This window comes from Callorhinus ursinus, unplaced genomic scaffold, assembly GCF_003265705.2.
Source record: "Callorhinus ursinus isolate GAN/ISIS: 27379988/994484 unplaced genomic scaffold, GSC_fseal_2.0 scaffold134, whole genome shotgun sequence".
In the NCBI taxonomy this organism is placed as follows: Eukaryota; Metazoa; Chordata; class Mammalia; order Carnivora; family Otariidae; genus Callorhinus; species Callorhinus ursinus.
Window position 1 is genome coordinate 344,718 of NW_027397196.1, and position 18,709 is coordinate 363,426.

At 63.1% G+C, this 18,709-nt stretch overlaps 1 protein-coding gene across 7 annotated transcripts in view; it reads left to right on the plus strand.

The window, feature by feature from the left end:
• Positions 1-508: 508 nt before the first annotated feature.
• CIC (capicua transcriptional repressor) overlaps positions 509-18,709 on the plus strand; it is a 26,839-nt gene continuing 8,638 nt past the window's right edge. For 2 of the 7 annotated variants that reach the window (XM_025849594.2, XM_073890274.1), the window contains exons 1-4: positions 1,298-1,431; positions 3,826-6,639; positions 18,227-18,376; positions 18,460-18,694. In XM_025849594.2, the coding sequence (XP_025705379.2) occupies positions 3,837-6,639; positions 18,227-18,376; positions 18,460-18,694 (3,188 nt within the window). In that variant the 5' untranslated portion in view covers positions 1,298-1,431; positions 3,826-3,836. Of the gene's footprint in view, positions 646-1,297; positions 1,432-1,702; positions 1,994-3,825; positions 6,640-15,917; positions 16,236-18,226; positions 18,377-18,459; positions 18,695-18,709 lie in introns of those variants that run through there. The other 5 variants (XM_073890275.1, XM_025849593.2, XM_073890273.1 and 2 more) reach the window with 5 other exon arrangements.

Consider the following 18,709-nt stretch of genomic DNA (forward strand, 5'->3'; position numbering starts at 1 on the left):
GCGAACAGCCCCCCCACACACACCCCGAGACCTTAAAAAAGTCTCGCTCCCGCCAAGTGCGAACACCCACAAAGTAGCTCCCCACAGAATGTAGTGTGAAGGGAATTGTGGTGCGAAGCGCCGCCTTTTCCCATCTTGTGCCCCGACAAGCCTAGGGGGGGCTGTCAGAAAACTGCATCGCCCTACATGTCAAAGTCTTGGAAGAGAGGACTGGTCCCCAGGGTCCCCTAGCCCCAGGCCGCGCGCGTTCACTCCACGGCAGCGCGCGCCTCCCCACACGCGCACGTTCTCTCCCCTCCCGGTGGCAACAGGGCTTTCCGCGGGGCCGCGCCGGACTTTCTGAGGCTGTTGATTGGTCATAGTCCCGGCCACCCTACAGCCAATCAAGCGGGGGAAAGGTGACATCACTCGTTCTCCTCCCCTCCCCCCCCACCCCAAACTTCCCTACTCCCGGCTACCGACAGCAACAACCACGTGGGGGAGGGGTAACAGAGTAGAACCCGGTGAGGTCATTGCACCGCCCCGGCCGCTGCTGATTGGCTGTGGGGCTTGCGGGTGGCGGTTGGCTGCTCCTCGCACCTCCCCCTCGTGCCGCTACCGCCGCCACTGAGAGGAGCCACGGCGACGCCAGAGCCGGGAATCCGGGTGAGTCGGGGCCCTAGGTCTAAGATGCTCCCGGTGTGCAGGGAGACTTACAGGAACTGCTCTGTCCGACTTTTTCTCCTCGCCCGGGTTCTTTGGTGCTCCAGCACTCTGTCACATGGGAGTTGTAGTCTGCTTTTTACTATCGACTATGGGCCGGAGACGTAAGAAGACTACCGTTCCCAGCAGGGATTGCGACTAGCCGGTCAACAAACGCTCAGGCCACGCCTTCTCAGCCTGCTTATTGGACAGCCTGTCCCTTAGCCCTTCCTTCTTGCACCTCATTGGCTACTGTCCCTCACAGAGGCTGGGTTCCGGCCTAGAGTGCAGGGCGACTGGGTACTGTATTCGTCAGTCTGCACTAAGACGGCCTGCAATTGGTCAAGGCTGATGCCCATCACTTGTTGTGGGGCAGGGCCCTAGGCAGATCAGGCGGTCGTAGGCTCAGGTTGGTGTCGGTCCCAGAGGGAGGCCGGTCTTGGACTTTGGCCCCTCCCCCTGGCGCTGCCGGGTGGGCGGGATTGGTCCTGGCGAATGTCGCTCGTCGTGGAGAGGCGGAGCCGGCCAGGCTGCGGATATCTATTGGTCTAGGACGGCGCCGGTCAGCGGGGTTGTGGCCGGTGATTGGCTGGCTGCTCCAGCTGTTGCAGGTCCATTCACCATTTTGTGTGTTGGAGTAAAAAAAAAAAGGGAGAATCGAGAGGGAGAGCCGGAGGGGGGGCGGGGAGGGACCGGACCGGACCGAGCCGGGGCCACGGCCCCCCGCCCCGAAACCCCGCCGAGCCCGAGGTGAGGGGCGGGGCCAGGGATGACACGGGCAGGGGGGATTTGGGGTGCTGGGGGCCGAGAGGGGACAGGTGGCAGGGACGGGGAGGGGGTACAGGGGGAAAAAAGGTGGGTTGAATGGTGGGAAAGGGGGGTAGAGTGGACGAAGTGGTGGGGAGAAAGAGTGACAGAAAAGGGGTGACGGAGAGGGGATGGTGGGCAGAGAATGGTAACAGGAATGGAGGGGTTACAGGACTAGATCAGGGTGACAGGGAGAGGGAGGGGACAGAGTTGGAGGGGTGACAAGGAGAGGTGATGGAGAGAAAAGGTGACAGGTCCAGAGATGGCTGACAGGAGAGTGACTGGGAGGAAGGGGTGACAGAGAGAGATGAGGGGGACAAGGATGGGGTGGCTGAGGAGGGGGCCTAGGGCCTGTGAGGAGAGAGGCAGAGGTAGAGGTGGTGACAGGACGAGAGAGAGAGTGGCAGAGAAGCTGGTGCCAGGAGGGCTGATGGGAGCAGAGGGCACGAGACCCTGAAGAACCAGGGCCTGGGCTTCAGGAGTTACTGCTTGGATTCTGAAGGAGGTGAGGGCCCACAGGGCCTTGGGTGGGAGTTATCCAAAGTGGGGTGGACAGGAAGGGAGTAGGCCCCAGGGGAAAGAAAAAGGCTTGGCTTCTGGGGTGAAGAGGCAGGACCAGTCGGCAGGGTCCAGGGGTGCCAGGCCATATGGTTGTAGGCCCTGGGTGGGGTATGCAAAGGTTTGTGTTTGGGCAGCACTGGGGCCGGATCTCAGTCCCCAGGACGGTGGCCCAGCGGGTCAGTGGGGAGAAGGTGGTGGCAGCTGCCCAACTCCTGGGCACTTGGATGCCTGCCCCAGTGTGGGAAGCCCCGGGCCCTACAGGCTCTGCCCGCGAGGACCCCAGGACTGGCCCAGAGAAGGAGCAGCCTGGGATTGGAGGGTCCACGGGAGGAGCAGGCCCCAAGTAGGAGAACACAGGATCAGGGGTCCTGGGGGAGCTTGCAGACTGAGTCAGGGGTGTCTCTGATTGTGTTTGGGTTATGGCCCTGGGTATCCGCACCCTCCCAGAGGCCCCCTTTTGGCCTCTCAGCTTCTCTTAGTCACTTCAGAGTAAAGTTTTTTCCCTTTTCTTTTCTCAGGGCAGCTTGAAAGGGGGCGGGCAGTAATGACTGTTCAGGAAGTGGGTGAGGTTGGCCTGCTGGGCTTGCCCTGCTTTCTTTGACCTTCTCCCACTTACCCCCACCTGGAGTCGGAGGGCATATTTGGGGGCCCCAGGGGGCCGGGCCATCTCAGCCACCCTGCCAGAGGCAGCCCAGTCAGGGCGGGGGAGGCGTGCAGGCCAGAAGGGGGGCTGGGCTTGCTGGGATCACGCTGGGTGCCGTGGGGGGAGGGGCAGGCTCCCATCCAGTGGGACAGCGAAACCCTGGGGTGTAGCTCCATGTCCCACTGTGTGATGACGTGTGTGTGCCTCTGTGTGTGTTTTTGTGCGCGTGCGTGTGCTCATGCACGGCCCCGTGGCAGCACTGGGTATCAGCTCTTGCCCCAGACGTGCCCCTGCCTGCTCCCTGCCAGGATCTGGGGAGATGGCTATACCTGGCAGGCCTGGGGTGCAGAGCAAGAGTGGGCAGCCGTCCCTCAGGACTTTCAGCTGCCCACTCCTTCCCTCAATGTCTGGCCATGCCAGGCGGCCCAGAGGGGGTGGGGGTGGGGGTGGAGAGAGGCTCCCATCACAGCCCAGTCACCTCCTTTTCTGTGACTGTGTTCCTGTGCATGTGTGTGTATGAGTGTGTGTGCTCTCTGGACGGTGACAGTGCAAGGAAGCGTGCCCTCTGGATCATGTGACAGGCGGCACACTGAAATGGTTAGGAGCACAGACTCTGGAGCGGCCAGATTGCCTGGGTTCAGACCCTAGCGCTGCCATTTCGTAGCTGGATGAGTTTGAACAAAGTTGCTTGAGCTCTCTGTGCCTCAGTTTCCTCAAGTAGGGCTGTTGGTCGCACCTGCCTCTTAGGGCTGTCGTCAGGATGAAGTGGGTTAATAAAATCAAGTTCGGCCCACAGTTTGGCACAAAGTGCATGCTCCACAGGCGTGAACTGTCACTGCCTTTTTGTGTCCCCTTGGGCAGTTACACTCACCTGCTGTGGCCTGTGTAGAGGAAACAGATCTGTGTCAGTGGCCCCAAGGAGCCAGAGCACATAACTCAGGGGACACGAGTGCCAGTCTGTCTGGGTGCCGGTCAGGGGCCCCCGTGAGTTGAGGACAGCCAGGAAAGAGCCTTCAGGTATCATGGAGCTGAGGCGGTGGCCTTGGCAAGTGGGAAGTCTTGGGGGACACTGGCTATTGGGGGGAGGTTCATGAGTTGCTCCCGATGATCCCTGTCTGCCCTCCCACCTGCAGGTGGACAAAAGATGAAGCCAATGAAGAAGGCATGTGTCGGCCTCCCAGGTTCTGGCAGTGGTGGCAAGTCCCCACCGGCCACCCGGGCCAAGGCCCTGAGACGGCGAGGGGCTGGGGAGGGCGACAAGCCAGAGGAGGAAGACGAAATGGTGCAGCAGCAGCCGCCGCCACCTCCGGGGCCAGAAGAGGCTGAGGAGGGTGAGGAGGAGGAGTCTGAGCGGGGCCCTGGGGCTGAGGGGCTGCCCCCGGAGCTGCCCCCTGAGGACCCGGCGGCCCCAGGCCCTGCTGAGGACCCCAAGGTGGAGGGGGAGGCGAGCCGCTGGGAGCCATCACTCAGCCGTAAGACGGCCACGTTCAAGTCTCGAGCGCCCAAGAAGAAGTATGTGGAGGAGCATGGAGCTGGCAGCGGTAGCAGTGGGCCGGCCGGGGCCCCTGAAGAGCGGGCACGGACCCCTGAGGAGGCCGGCGCCCTGGGTGTCCCTCCACGGCCACCCACCTCCACCCGTTCCTCTTCCACTGACACAGCCAGTGAGCACTCAGCCGACCTGGAGGATGAGGCAGCCGAAGCTTGTGGGCCGGGCCCCTGGCCCCCAAGTGGCACCAGCGGCGGATATGACCTGCGGCAGCTGAGGTCCCAGCGGGTGCTGGCTCGGCGGGGAGACGGCCTCTTCCTGCCGGCCGTGGTGCGCCAGGTGCGCCGAAGCCAGGACCTGGGGGTACAGTTCCCCGGGGACCGGGCCCTGACGTTCTACGAGGGGGCACCCGGCGGCGGTGTCGATGTGGTCTTGGACGCCACGCCACCGCCGGGTGCCCTGGCGGTGGGCACAGCTGTCTGTACCTGCGTGGAGCCCGGCGTGGCTGCCTACCGTGAGGGTGTGGTGGTGGAGGTGGCCACCAAGCCCGCTGCCTACAAGGTCCGCCTGAGTCCCGGCCCCAACTCGCAGCCGGGCCTGCCGGCCGCCCCACCACAGCCCCCACAGCTGCCACACCGTGAGCCCGAGGAGGCCGTGTGGGTGGCCCGCTCCAGCTTGCGCCTGCTGCGGCCCCCCTGGGAACCCGAGGCACTGCCAAGGAAGCCCCCTGTGGGCCCCGAGGAGGAGCAGGCTGAGCCAGGGGGTGTCCTGCCCCCCTGCCCTACTGCCCTGGACCCCAAGCAGCCTGAGGATGCGGAGGTGTCGAAGATCAGCTTTGGTGGCAACCTGGGGACTTGTGAGGAGGGCGAGGAGAAGCACCCGCCAGCCCTGGGCACCCCGGCCCTGCTCCCACTGCCCCCGCCCCAGCTCCTGTCTCCCCCGCCCAAGTCCCCAGCTTTCGCGGGCCCCGGCCGCCCTGGCGAGCAGCCGTCGCCGTGCCAGGAGGGGAGTCAGGCTGGCAGCCGGAGCAGCAGCGTGGCCTCTCTGGAGAAGGGGGCTGCGCCAGCCGCCCGGGCCCGCACGCCACTGACAGCCGCCCAGCAGAAGTATAAGAAGGGGGACGTGGTCTGCACGCCCAACGGAATCCGCAAGAAATTCAATGGCAAGCAGTGGCGCCGGCTGTGCTCCCGAGACGGCTGCATGAAGGAGTCGCAGCGGCGGGGCTACTGCTCGCGCCACCTGTCCATGCGAACCAAGGAGATGGAGGGCCTGGCGGACAGTGGCCCTGGTGGGGCCGGGCGGCCGGCGGGCGTGGCGGCGCGTGAGGGCAGCACCGAGTTTGACTGGGGTGACGAAACATCGCGGGACAGTGAGGCCAGCAGCGTGGCGGCCCGCGGGGACTCGCGCCCACGCCTGGTGGCTCCTGCTGACCTGTCGCGCTTTGAGTTCGATGAGTGTGAGGCGGCCGTGATGCTGGTGTCGTTGGGCAGCTCTCGCTCTGGCACGCCCTCCTTCTCTCCCGTGTCCACGCAGTCGCCCTTCTCACCGGCCCCGTCGCCCTCCCCCTCGCCGCTCTTTGGCTTCCGCCCCGCCAACTTCAGCCCCATCAACGCCTCACCAGTCATCCAACGCACTGCCGTTCGCAGCCGCCACCTGAGCGCCAGCACCCCGAAGGGGGGCGTGCTGACACCACCAGACCTGGGCCCCCACCCACCGCCGCCTGCCCCCAGAGAGCGCCACTCTTCTGGCATCCTCCCCACCTTCCAGACCAACCTGACCTTCACCGTGCCCATCAGCCCCGGGCGGAGGAAGACAGAGCTGCTGCCCCACCCAGGGGCCTTGGGGGCGCCCGGTGCGGGGGGCGGAGGAGCCACCCCGGACTTCCCCAAGAGCGACAGCCTAGACTCCGGCGTGGACTCGGTGTCCCACACGCCTACACCCTCCACACCGGCTGGCTTCCGGGCTGTGTCACCCGCCGTGCCCTTCTCCCGCTCCCGCCAGCCCTCGCCACTGCTGCTGTTGCCCCCGCCTGCTGGCCTGACCTCGGACCCTGGGCCCTCTGTGCGCAGGGTTCCTGCTGTGCAGCGGGACTCACCCGTCATTGTTCGCAACCCCGACGTGCCGCTGCCCTCCAAATTCCCTGGGGAGGTGAGCACTGCTGGCGAGGCGCGGGCAGCGGGACCTGGGCGGGGCTGCCGAGAGACCCCAGTGCCCCCTGGGGTGGCCAGTGGGAAGCCTGGCCTGCCCCCACCTCTGCCAGCCCCCGTGCCCATCACCGTGCCTCCAGCCGCGCCAACTGCCGTGGCCCAGCCGATGCCCACCTTCGGCCTGGCTTCTTCACCCTTCCAGCCGGTGGCCTTCCACCCCTCACCTGCTGCCCTATTGCCCGTCCTGGTGCCCAGCAGCTACACCAGCCATCCTGCCCCCAAAAAGGAAGTCATCATGGGCCGACCTGGGACAGGTAAGAGACGGTGGAATGGCTGGGTGAGGGCTCATGTGGGACGGGGCCACTTGCAAACTGGCTCTCGAGAGAGGTGAAGCTCCCCACCTTGGGAGGGGCTCAAGGGGAGATTAGCCTCCCCTCTGCATAGATGTTTCAGCGGGAATTCACATGCCAGGCAAGGGACTGGACTTGGAAGGCTGAGTGCAGTGTTTCCAGAGACCTCCTGTTGGGAATGCACTCTCAAGCGCTCTGTCAGTCAGCAGACCTTTCCTGAGCTTCGGGAGCCAGGCCCCCACCATCCTGATGGGGTAACAGAGGAACAGAGTTGATAATCGTGATGACAGCTGCCATGTTTGGAGGGCCGGTGGGGGCATCACCATGATAATAAGCATCGTGTGCGTTACCTCGCGGAACCCTGAGACACACCCCGTACTGTACCCAGGGCCTGTTCTCAGCCCTTTGGAAATATCCGCTCATTTCGTCTCCATGAACCTAACAGGCAGGGGCTAGGATTATGCTCATTTAAAGGCGACTGAGGCCAGGTTAGTAACTTGCCCTGGATCCCACGGCTAGTAAATCCTGGAGCCAGCCTGCAAAGCCAGGCAGGCTGGCTCGTCCCCGCTGGGCCACAGTGCCGGGTCGCAGATGGGAAGATGGAGGCTCCCAACGGCGCCTTCTGCCTCGGGGTGGCAGGATCGGGACTGGAGTGCTCACCTCACGCCTGTGCCCAGTAAATACCACAGGTGCAGTCAGTGCCGTGGAGGGGAGCTGGGGGTGTGCTGGGCAGGCCTCCAGGTGTGAAATCCAGTCTGGCTGCCCTCAGGAAAGGGCGTGTAAGCCAAGAGTTGAAGGATGAGTTGGAACCAGCAACCTTGGGCTGGAAGAGCCTCCTAGGAGGCCAGAAGGAGCACAGCTGAGGGAAGCTGTTATGTCCAGAGGGCTGAGGCCGGAGGCCGGGAGAGCCAGAGGCCAGGCCAGGTTGGGCCTTGTCAGAGCAACTGTCAGGGAGGGCGACCAGTCACCAGCTCCTTCCCTAGCACCTTTTTCTTCTTCATTTATTAATCCACTGTTGACTGAGTACCCTGACTCTTTGCTGGTTGGTGCTGAGGACACAGCCCTACCCTCACAGGGCTCACAGTCCTGGGATAGACAGATCTGTCCCCAGACAGTGAGCATCCGGAGCAGTCCGGGCTGGGATGGGGGAAGCCCAGGAGGCGGGGGGTAGGGGGGAATCAGGGAGGGCTTCTTGGAGCAGGGGCCAGGGTCTTTAAAGTGAGATGTGCAGGGTGTGCAGAAGCGGGCCTGGGTAGGCTGGCAGGAGGGCCGTCAGGTGGAGGGAAGAGCTTGGGCAAAGGCCTCGAGGCCAAAGTAAGTAGTTGAAGGAAGTGGAATCTGCAAAATCAAGGGCTCTAGATGATGGGCGAGTGTGGGAATGTGCGGCTGTATTGACGAGCAAGGGTTAGATCCCTGAGGGCCCTCAGGAGACTTGGGAACTTTATCTTGAGGGCATTAGGGAGCCATGGAAGGCTTTGAGCTGATCTGACCCACACTTGTACTGTGGAGGGTGAGTTGCTGTGCCTGAGACCAGAGACAGGGAGACCAGGGAGGAAGGAGACCGGATCTCAGGAGGTGGGGATCTGGGTGGGAGCTGGGACTGGGGCAGAGACTGTGGCAGGAGGGAGCCCAGGCCCTGACCTTATGGAGCTCCAGCCCAGATCCAGGACACAGGGACACAGGGGCTGTGCTTGCCTCTCAGACTTATATGCTGAGGTTGTGAGTTGTGTTTTTTGCCGGGCCCCCAGCATTTTTTACATTTGTTAGTATAGTTGATAGGAGCAAAATTCCACAGAGAGGGGCACAGCAGGGATTTCTGTCCTTAGCCAGATGAAGAAAGTGAAGCAGAAGGACTCCATCGAGAACTATCCTCCTCTGCCCCCACCCCACATGCCTACAGCCCCCGACATTGCCTTCATAGCATTATGTCACATGACCGTCACTGCTGGCGCTTGGAGGAGGATGGCACCAATGCGGGTGACCCGAGGCCTACCAGGGCTGACCCAACAGGGGTACCTGCCACCATTTTCCTGATGAGGAAAAGCGACAGAAGAAGAGTCCTGATTGAGGTCACCCAGCCAGGGAGGGTCAGGACTGGGCCTTGAACCAGGTCTCCCAATCTCCAGATCCTGGGTCTCTCACTGCCGGAAGCTACAGCAGGCCTAATTTCTGGAGCACCGCCCGTGTGTGTGCGCGGTACACGGCTCTGTAAGCGCCGCCTGAGCGTTTACTCACCGAATCCTCACAACACCCCAGGAGGCCAGCACCATTAGGATTTCCAGTGTTCAGAGGGGGAAACCGCACCCCAAGAGGTTAAGTGACTTGCCCAAAGTCACCCAGCTAGGAAGAGGGAGAGCCAGGATTTGAACCCAGGCTGTCTAGCTCCAGAGCCCAGGCCCTTAAGTACTCTCGATAACGACGGTAACAGTAATAGTAACCCGTCTTTTATTAAGCATTTACCACGTGCCCAGCCCCAGGTGTGGGGCCATCTCATGGAATCCACCTGATGCTATGCAGTAGGGATTATCAGCTCCGGTTTGGGGGGGTGGGGGTGGGTGGGGCCTGAGGTTCAGGGAAGGGAGGCTGCAGGCTGTCTGGTCGTCAGAACTTGTCCGGTGCCTGTCCTGGCGGTTCTGAGCAGCGCCTCCCTAACAACACCCATGCTGAGGTATCCCGGCTGCCCTTAGGTTCCCAGCCAGCAGGTCCTTTTGTTCTTCTCCCAGAGGCCTCCCCAAGCCCTTGGGAGGCAGGCACCCTGGGGCCTTCTGCCTCTGAGGCCCAGGTAGGGCAGATCCTGCCCAGTGGCATAGTGAGGCCGTGGTCTTGTCCCTTTCTGCCCGCTCATGCCAAGGCCTGACCCTCACTCAGGGCAGCAGGTGTGAGGGGGCGGCCTGGGACAGCTCGTCTGCTCCTGCCCCCCGCCAGGCATTTGCTTCCGCTGGGGGACGTGCTGGGGCAGGCGGCCGGCATTCTCCACATTCTGTGCATGGCCGGGCCAGCCAGCTGCCACTGCCACCTCCCTCTGACTCTTCCCGCCTGCTCCCCAGGAGAGGAAGCTGCCCCAGGGCCTGCAGCCCCAGCCCAGGAGGCCAGATGTCTCAGCCCCATTCCTGGCACGGCCTCCTTTCCAGCTCCCAGCTTCCGCCTGGCTTCCCTGTACTGACAGGCAGTGCCCCCTCTCCGCGGCCTCGGTCTGCCTGCCTTTGAGCCCCTGTGTCTCTCTCTGTTTCTCCCTTGGGTCCCTGCATCTGTCTGTCTAGGTCTCTATTTCTGGGCCTGAGTCTCTCTCTCTGGACTTTTGTCTCTCTCTCTCTGTCTGCCTCTCTATATCTTTCTTGGTTTGTTCCTCCCTAGACATCAGTCCTTGCCTAAGCTTTCATCCCACCTCTCTTCTGTTTTGGCCCCCTATCTTGGGATCCTGTGTCTCTGGGCCTTCCCTGGCCCTCCTCCCCCTCCTCAGACAGACTTGCTGCCCGCCTCCTAGCCCCTCACCTCCACCCTGTGCACATCAGGTGCTCCATCCCTTTGAATCAGTGGATAGTTGCTAAGCACTAGGTCCCTCAGTCCCCTTCTTGGGGAGTGGTGGGAGGTTGTACAGGCCTGGGAGCCCCTTGTTCCTTGACAAATTAACTGCCCACCACTGTCCCTGAAACGTGCTGAGAGGTGTCAGAAGCCATCTACATCCAAGCACCTGTTCCCAAGTCAGGCAGGAAGGCGGGGGCTGCATGGGCAAAGCTAGGAGATCCGGCTGTAGGGGAACAACAGGAAGGCAGCTCCTGTGCCCACCCACCTGCTAGAGGGCATGACCCAGATCACCCCAACTACCCCCTCAGTGCCTTGCAGGAGACACGTTTGGTGCCAGCTCCATGTAATGGAGTCCCACATGTAGTAGGACTTCAGAGACCGTGCTTGGCCAGGTGGGGAAAATAAGGCCCAAAGAGGGGCCTAGGTTCTCCTCACTCCCCAAATCCAGATTCTGCCCACCAGAGTTCCTGTTTTGTCTCAAACGGTGAACCCCTTCTCTCCCGCCAGAAGTCCCTCCTCATCTCTCCCAGGCCCAGGCTGAGCAGCCCTGGGGGAAGTGGGTGCGCAAGGCAGACCTGGAAGCAGGCACAGGCAAGGATGAGCAGAGGGAGGTACGGAGTCTGGGGAAGCCAGAGGACAGAGACAACTCTGGCTCGATGCAGGGTGATGAGGGAGGTACAGGTATGCTTCTCAGTGGAAGTGACATTTGAACTGAAGCATGAGGAATGAGTGGATTTCAGGAGAGTGAAAGAAAGGGGTGTTCCTGGCCAAGGCGGCCACAGCAACAAAGGCCAGGAGGGGTCAAAGTGCGTGACCTCTCAGTGGCTTAGTGGAAGCTGGAGCTGACACTAGAGCCCAGGATTGGCAGAAGCGTGCCAAGGAGCAGTTCTAGCCAAGCCAGCTTGAATGCCGGTGGGTGAAGAGGCAAAAGTTTAGAGCAGGAGAGGGAAAAGGTTAGATTTGGATGTCAGAGATCTCTGGAGACTCTCCTGGAGAGGGAGGAGGCCTAGGCTGGGAAGAAGAGGATGACCTGCCCAGGAGAGAAAAGAGAAGGGCCGTTTTTGAGGTAGCGGGAGTCAGTCTTAAGGACTTCGCAGAAGAGACCCCAGCACCAGGAGCTGCAAGGGGTCAGGCTGCCTCCTGGCGGCGGCGGCGGCGCGGCGGCGTCCGGCGCGCGCATGCGCGAGGCGGGGGGGGTGGGGTTGCGGCGGCCCGGAGCCCCCGGCGCCCGGGCATTAATGGCTCCATTAGTGGCCGGGAGGGAGGCGCATTAGCGGCGGCGACGGCGTCTGGCTCCCATTACCACCGGCGGCAGCGGCTGCACCGCAGGCGGCTGGACCCTAGCCCGCCGCGCCGCCTCCTCCGCCCGCACCCCGTCCCCTGTTCCCGCTCCCCACGGGGGCCTGGGCCAGGGAACCCCCGTCTCCCTGTTTCCGCAGAAAAGCGGATTGTGAGGCCAGGCAGACCTGGGTTCAAATCCCGACCCTGCCACCTCTTGATTGCAAGAGCCTGTCCCCCTCTGAACCTTTTTCTTGCGAAGCAGCCGGGGAAACAGGGTGCACCCGGGGCTTTGCAGATCCGGACCGGTACCCTGAGGGCCGCGCCCAGCCCCGGTCCGTACCGAGGGGCGCGGATTCCCGCGCCCCAGGGGTAGGCCCTGAGCGTCGGGCCTCCGTCTTTCCCATTGGCCGCCTACGCGCCTCCCGGCGCTGATTGGCCGAGACCACCCCCCCCACGCCGTTGCGCCATTAACCCTTAAGCGGCCGCGCCCTCGGGCTGGGTGGGGGGGCCCCCCCCGCAGACAGCTCGGGTGCCAGCTGGCCCGTGCCCCGCCGCGGCCCGCGTGGGTGTCAGGCCGGCCGGGCGCCCGCCCGCCCTCCCAGCACAAAGCGGCTTTGTGGGGCCCGCCGGGGGCTGGCTGGGGGCCAGGCGGCGAGTGGAAAATCTCGTGAGCGCGGGGAGGGTTGGAGAACGCAGGGCGGCGCCCCCTCCTCCGCCCGGGTGGGGGCGCCTCCCTCACTCCGCGCCGACCAGCCCTCTCAAGCTCGGGTGCCTGTACACTCCCCCACCCCACCCCCGCCCCTTTCCACCCCCAAACCCACATTCCCCCTCCTCCGTCCTATCCCGTCCGTCTCCCAATCCCTGGGGACCCTCCCCCACACCTCTCGGCTGCCTCTTTCCCTCCTAGTCCCCCTGCCCACCCCAGCCCCACTCACACTGACTCACCCCGGCGCTATTTTTAGGCCCCCATCCCTCCCGAGCCTCACAGCCCAATCCTGGGCTCGTTCCCCAGGCAACCCTGGCCGTCGCCGACGCCGCCCGGGGTGGGTGGGTGTGTATGTGGAGAGCGGGTGAGGGGAGCTGGGGACACCGGGGTGGTGAGCCAAGGCGGGGACCCGGGCCTGTAGAGCTGGGTGGGGAGCCGCGGGCGACAGGGGCGCGGTGCCTCTTGGGCTCAGTAAATGGGCCCGTGAGTTCAGAGTGTGTCTGCCTGTCCCTCAGTCTGTCAGCATCCCTGGCTGTACGCCCCAGGCCTCTGGGCAGGCCTCAGCCTGTGCCACCCTGGGTGGCAGTTGGTGTCTCTGTCTGGGCTCCCTGTCCCCGGGCTGGGGGTGGGGTAGTGCTTCCGGCGATGTTTGGCGCCAGACCTTTTGGGGAATTGGTGATGGGGTGGTGCAGGGGGTGGCTGCACCATAGTTCCGTCAGGTACCTGCCTTGAGTGAAAGATGGTGTTGCACCACCTCTCAGATGGGACTGGGGCCCCGGCTTGGGAAACCCCCTCAGCCTTTTCCAATTAGGGAGGCCCCAGTTAGGGTTGAGGATGGCTGGAGAGATGGAGCTGTCTGGGGTTAGGACCTGCTCCCTCTTCTCCACTTCTAATCACCCCCACCCAGGGTTGCTCCACTCTGAACAATGGAAGCTAAGTATAGGGCTGGCCCAGTGCCCAGGGCAGGGGGGCCCTTCCCACCCGGATTCCGGCCCCTCCCTGCCAGGCTGGGTCCCCACTTGGCTGTACCCTACCCTGTAAGGGGCCTCTTCCCATCCCTCCTATGTGGGCACTGTGTCTTCTACCAGATGTGCAACCCTCCCAGATGTGTGGGGCCCTCTTTCCCTGCTGTGCCAGGCCTAGCTCTTTTTCTCACCCCACAGAAGTGGGGGAGCTGGGGGCAATGTTGCTCCGAGCTCTGTCCTGGGCTGCATTGTAGTAGGGAAGGGGTTAACTTGCCAGTAGGTGACTCACCGGTGGGGAGAGGAGGGGGCAGTGGTGGGGAGATAGCGGGCCACATTGATTTCAGCCTTGATTTCTGCCTCACATTGCAGTCCCTGGGGCAGTGAGGTAATGGAGGGTCTGAGTCTGGGGCTGCATAGGGAGGAGGGGGCAGTCACCTAATAGTCCCTCCAGTGGCCCCCTCCCTCCAGGCTCACAGCCAAGTGTCTGGCCCTGCACTCTCTGGAGGTCAGAGGGCTATGGACCTTCCCTTCCCCTCTGGGCCCAGATTACAGGTTTCTGTCCCCTTTCCATGCCTTCGGCTCTGTCAGTGGATGGAATAGGCTGGGAAAGGGATTTGTTTGTGCTTGTCACTGACTCCACCTGTGTAGGAGCCCACTCTTTGTCCATCTGGGCTTGTGCAACCTTTAAAACCTGCCCGGGTGTGACCCCAGGCCTCTGCCTCTACTGGATGTGACCCCAGGGCCCATCTTGGGTGATCCAAGGCCTCTGCCTCTCTCCCTGGTGGGCCCCAGACCTTTGCATGTGTCTCTGTGTGTGCTCTCTGGCCTTTCTGTAGTTCTTTCTGTATCACTGTCTGACCATATTCCTGGACGTCTAGGAGTGTCTACCTGGGTCCACCCTGAGGTTAAATTTTCAGTAGTGGAAAGAGCAGCTGAGTTGGAGCACTGGGGTGTTACGTTCTGGAGGCATGATCTTGCACAATTTATTCAGTTTCTCTGAGTCTCATTTTCTCATCTGAACAATGGGCATAATAAAGTGTACCTCCCTGAGTGGCTGTGAGGATTCAATGAGCAGTATAATAGATATAAGCTCCCAGCACGCTGAAGCCTGTGTTTGTTTCCTTTCTGCCTCCTGGCCCCTTTCTGGAAGGGGTGGCTCCCAGCCTAGAGTGGTAGGGCCAGCCCACAGTGGTGCTCTGTGCCCCCCCCGCCCCCCACCGCATTATACTGTGAGGTAGGGGGTCCCAGGTGGCTGCTAAGTGTCAGGCCAGTGAATGGCCATGGCGCTCTTTATTCCTGGGGGGGCCAGGGTACTGAAGTAGTGCTCACTGGGGTAAGCTTATATAGTGTGCGGGGGTCAGTACAATGGCATCTGTAAGAGTTAGCCTGTGTTGGGGATGGGAGGTGCCAGGAAGGCCCCATGAGAGTGTGTGAAGATGGAAGTGTGTGTGGTTGTGTGGGAGGGATGTGGGGGTGTGTGTGTGTGTGTGTGATGGACAAGCAGCGGTTGTGATGAGATGTGTGAGATAATGCTGCCTGTTTGATATGTTGTTTGTATGATGATTCATGTGGGCTGGCAGTGAGAGTATGTGTTGGTGAAGCACGTATGACAAGGCGTGCATGAAATGGGTGACGTGGAGGATGGGTGAGAACGAGTGTGTATGATGCTGGGTGGGGAGTGATGGACCAGGAGTGTGGGAGGTAGTACATGCATGTGAGCAGGTGTTCAAGGTGTGTGACTTCGTGTGTGACAGTGTGAGTGTAAGGCCAAAGGGTGCATGTGACCGTGGGGTGTGTATGAAATAATGGGTGTGGCAGGAAAAGTCTGTCTGTGAGAAGGGTGTGTGTGTGTGTGTGAGTGTGTGTGGTGGGGGAAGAGTCGGCTGGCGTTAGAGTTGGTGAGGGCTCGGGGTGGCTCGCGTAGCCCTACCGCGCAGTTCGTCTGCCCTGCGGAGCCGTGCGCGCTCAGGCGGGCGTGAGGGAGGTGGGCCAAGCCGCGCGTGAGCGTGTTCCTCGCGTGGACTGGACACACGTAGCACCACACACAACCCCGGGGCCTCCGCAGCGCGGAGCCGCGAACCGCCCCTCTGGCTCGCTGCCTTTACTGCAGTGCGCCCTCCCTGCCACCCTCCTCCCGCGGTCCCGCCCCGGGCCGGCTTGGGGCCAACCGGAGCCCGCCCCGCCCTTCCCCTATTTGCATATGACTGACGTTCCCCCGGGGCGGCCAATGGGGGCGGGCGCGGCGGGGCCTGACCCGCGCGCGGCGGCGGCAGCCAATGGACTCACGCGCGGGGGGCCGGGCTTGCGCGGAAGGCCGCGGGGGAAGCGGGGAAGGGGCGGGGGGAGGTGCGGCGGGGGGAGGGGAGCGCGTAGTAGTGGCGGGGCGGGGAGGCGGCGGTGGCTCTGCGCGGGGCTCGCTCGGAGCGCACGGACGCACGCACGCTGGTCCGTCTGCCCGCCCGGAGCCGAAGGTCGACCCGGCGCTGAGCCGCGGGCCCGGAGCCCGGAAAGGCGGGGCGGCGGCACCGGCAGCCGGGGCGCGCGGGGCCAGAGCCGTTACCCGCCGGAGCTGCGAGGGAGGGAGGGAGCGAGCCAGCGAGAGGAGAAGGGAGGGGGCCGCCCCCGCGCACGCGCGCCGCGCCCCGCCCCGCCTGCCCCGCCCGCCAGGCACCGCGCGGGAGGAGGGAGAGGGAGAGGGAGGGGGCGGCGCCGATGGCCCCTGTGCCGCGCGCCCCGTGACGGCCCCCGCGCGCGCCGGGGGGCGGGGCGGGGCCGGCGCGCTCTGACCTCCCCCGCCCCCCGGGCGGCGGGAGGCAGGCGGCGCTGTGCGCAGGCGCGCCCGGCAGAGACCCCCCGAGTGGGGCGGCCGGTGGGGGGCGGCGGGGGGGGGGCATGCGGCGACGGCCTCCAGCTCCCCCCGGGCCCGAGCGGCGACGGCCGAGGAGCCGGCGGCGGGCGGAGTGGCGGCGGCCGCTGAGGAGGCGCGAGCCCCGGCCGGGCCCCCCCGCGCCGGACCATGTACTCAGCCCACAGGCCCCTGGTGCCCGCGTCCGGCGCGGCCTCCCGTGGCCTCGGCATGTTCGGTCAGTAGTGCCTGGGCCCTGCGACTGCAGGGGTCAAGGTGTCGGGGTGCTAAGTGCGGCGTAATGGTGTTAGGGGTATAGTACGAGAGTGGTAGAGGCGGAGTACAGAGGTGACGGGAAAGTTACAGAGCTCAGCTGGGCCAAGCGGTTAGTGACGGCAGGTGGGAGTGTAGCGGGAGTGATGGGAGAGAGGCGAGGGGAGTAGCTGGGGACAGCTGTGGTGTTTGGGTGATGGGGTGGCACGGTCCGTTGTCATTGGAGGTGAGGTGTGCAGAGTAACTGGCTTGGGAGCCTGGATTAGGATAGGGGCAGCGTGAGACCTGCTGGCTTTAGGTGTGGAAGAGAGGGGGAAGGGAGTGTGATCGAGTAGTGGGGCTAAGAACAGGGCTTGAGAAGTGAGCGAGGCGCTGCTTGCTTAGAATAGAGTGATGGGCTGGAGTGTATGTGGTGTGCTGGGCAGAGACGGAGGGACCCAAGAACCTGGACGGGAGTGCACTGAGGAGGACTTGAGGAGGGGCAGGACCAAAGGACTCTTCCCCCATTGTCTGCTGGTCCCCTTCTTCCCCACCCAGCAGATGAGGAGGCCCGATGGGAAAGATCTTGGTGAAGAGAGGGACCGGTCTAGATCCTTGGGGTTGGAGGGCCGAGCAGGCTTTTGCGGTCCCCAGTGTCCCAGGGATCGGGGACAGGGTCCTCAGAGCATCTTGAGACCCCCTCTGGTGCTGGCTTCCTTATTTCTCTTCTGTTGACTTGATGTCTACTTTTTCTTTTGTCAGCCCCTTGCAGAATCAGGTCTCGAGGCCAGTGTCTCCTATAGAGCTTTCTTAGTCCAGGCTTTTGAGGGCATAGAGGGGTCACCCCAGGTCAGATTGATCTGGATCAGGGGGAGGCTTGGAATGATGGAGACCAAGGCTAGGGCGTTTCCCTTCTCTCTTCATCGTCTTCCCTCGCAGGGGCCTCCTCAGCTGGTTCCACTTCCCCCAGGGAGCCAGCAGTGAGAGGGCAGCCCACTCCTAGGCTAGGCCTGCCCCAGGAGTCCTGCCAGGAATGGGTCCCAGCCCAGGGCTTACCCTGCTACCCCCCAGCTCCTGGGGCAGAAGGTTGGACCCCTGGGACTGGCCCCCTGGGAGGGAAGTGCCTTGCTGTGCATATTTTCAAGAAAACACCTGGCACTTTTGTCTTCCTTGGGTATAGACTTAATAACAGTTCCCTTGTTTGCCCCATTGTCTGTGCCTTTTCTTCTAAGGAGTTTACCACACCCTCCCCTTTTTGGGCAAGGGGGATGGATGCTGCACCCAGGATAAGCTCCAAGGTTGAGAGGGAGCGGGGCTGGGAGACCTCTTCGTGGGCAGTAGGTTCTCTTAGGGGGTGGGGGAAGACGCTGGAGCCACCTGTGCCCAGCCCAGGAAAGGCGGGCCTGGCTCCTTGGGGTTGGTGGTACAGGGAGGGAGGCGAGGAGAAAGACTTAAGACCCCACACCCTGTGGGTAATGGAGAGGGAAGAGAAGGGGAAACCAAGCCATGGTCTCCTCAAGGGAGAGAAAAGGAGTGCGAGGTGAAGATGAGGGGCCATGTCAGATAGCAACCTGGGTGCTGGAAATGTGGCATGACTGGGGAGGGTTCCTAGCCCTGCTGAGGTCTTGGGGCCTTGGGAGTATGAGATGGCAGTCGAACATGGCCTGGTTTGTGACAGGAGCCAGTCATTCCTCTGGCCTGGTCCCTGGTGGCCGGGCTGGTGGCGGTGGGGGAGGGAATGGGGCGTGAGGCCTATTTCCCTTCCCAGCTTCTGTTTTCTTTTGTATAAACCTCGAAATCTTTCAGGGAGGAGTTTTTCCTGAGTGATGTTGTACGCACAAGCCCATGAGGCTCTCGGATAGTGGAAGGGGGTGTGAAGGAGGCGTGGAGCCACCTCATCCAGGGTGGAAAAGAGCTTGAGTTGGGGGTCAAGGCCAGGGACTCCTGCTGCATAGCTTAGCTGGCTTCTTCCCACAGTGTGGACAAATGTGGAACCTCGCTCTGTTGCCGTGTTCCCCTGGCACTCCTTAGTCCCCTTTCTGGCCCCCAGCCAGCCCGACCCCTCTGTGCAGCCAAGTGAGGCCCAGCAACCTGCCAGCCACCCAGTGGCCTCCACCCAGAGCAAAGGTGAGGAGTGGGGGGGCCATGGAAGGCATGGGGATAGGGTCCGGGCAGCCCAAGAGCCCTCTGACCTGCTCCTCTGCCCCCAGAACCTGCTGAGTCCGCGGCTGTCGCTCACGAGCAGCCACCAGGTGGTACAGGGAATGCTGATCCCGGGCGGCCCCCTGGAGCCACCTGCCCTGAGAGCCCAGGGCCTGGACCACCCCACACTTTGGGGGTGGTGGAACCTGGAAAGGGTCCCCCTCCTACTGCTGAGGAGGAGGCCCCTGGCCCTCCAGGAGAGCCCCGGCTAGACAGCGAGACAGAGAGTGACCATGATGATGCGTGAGTACCATGAGG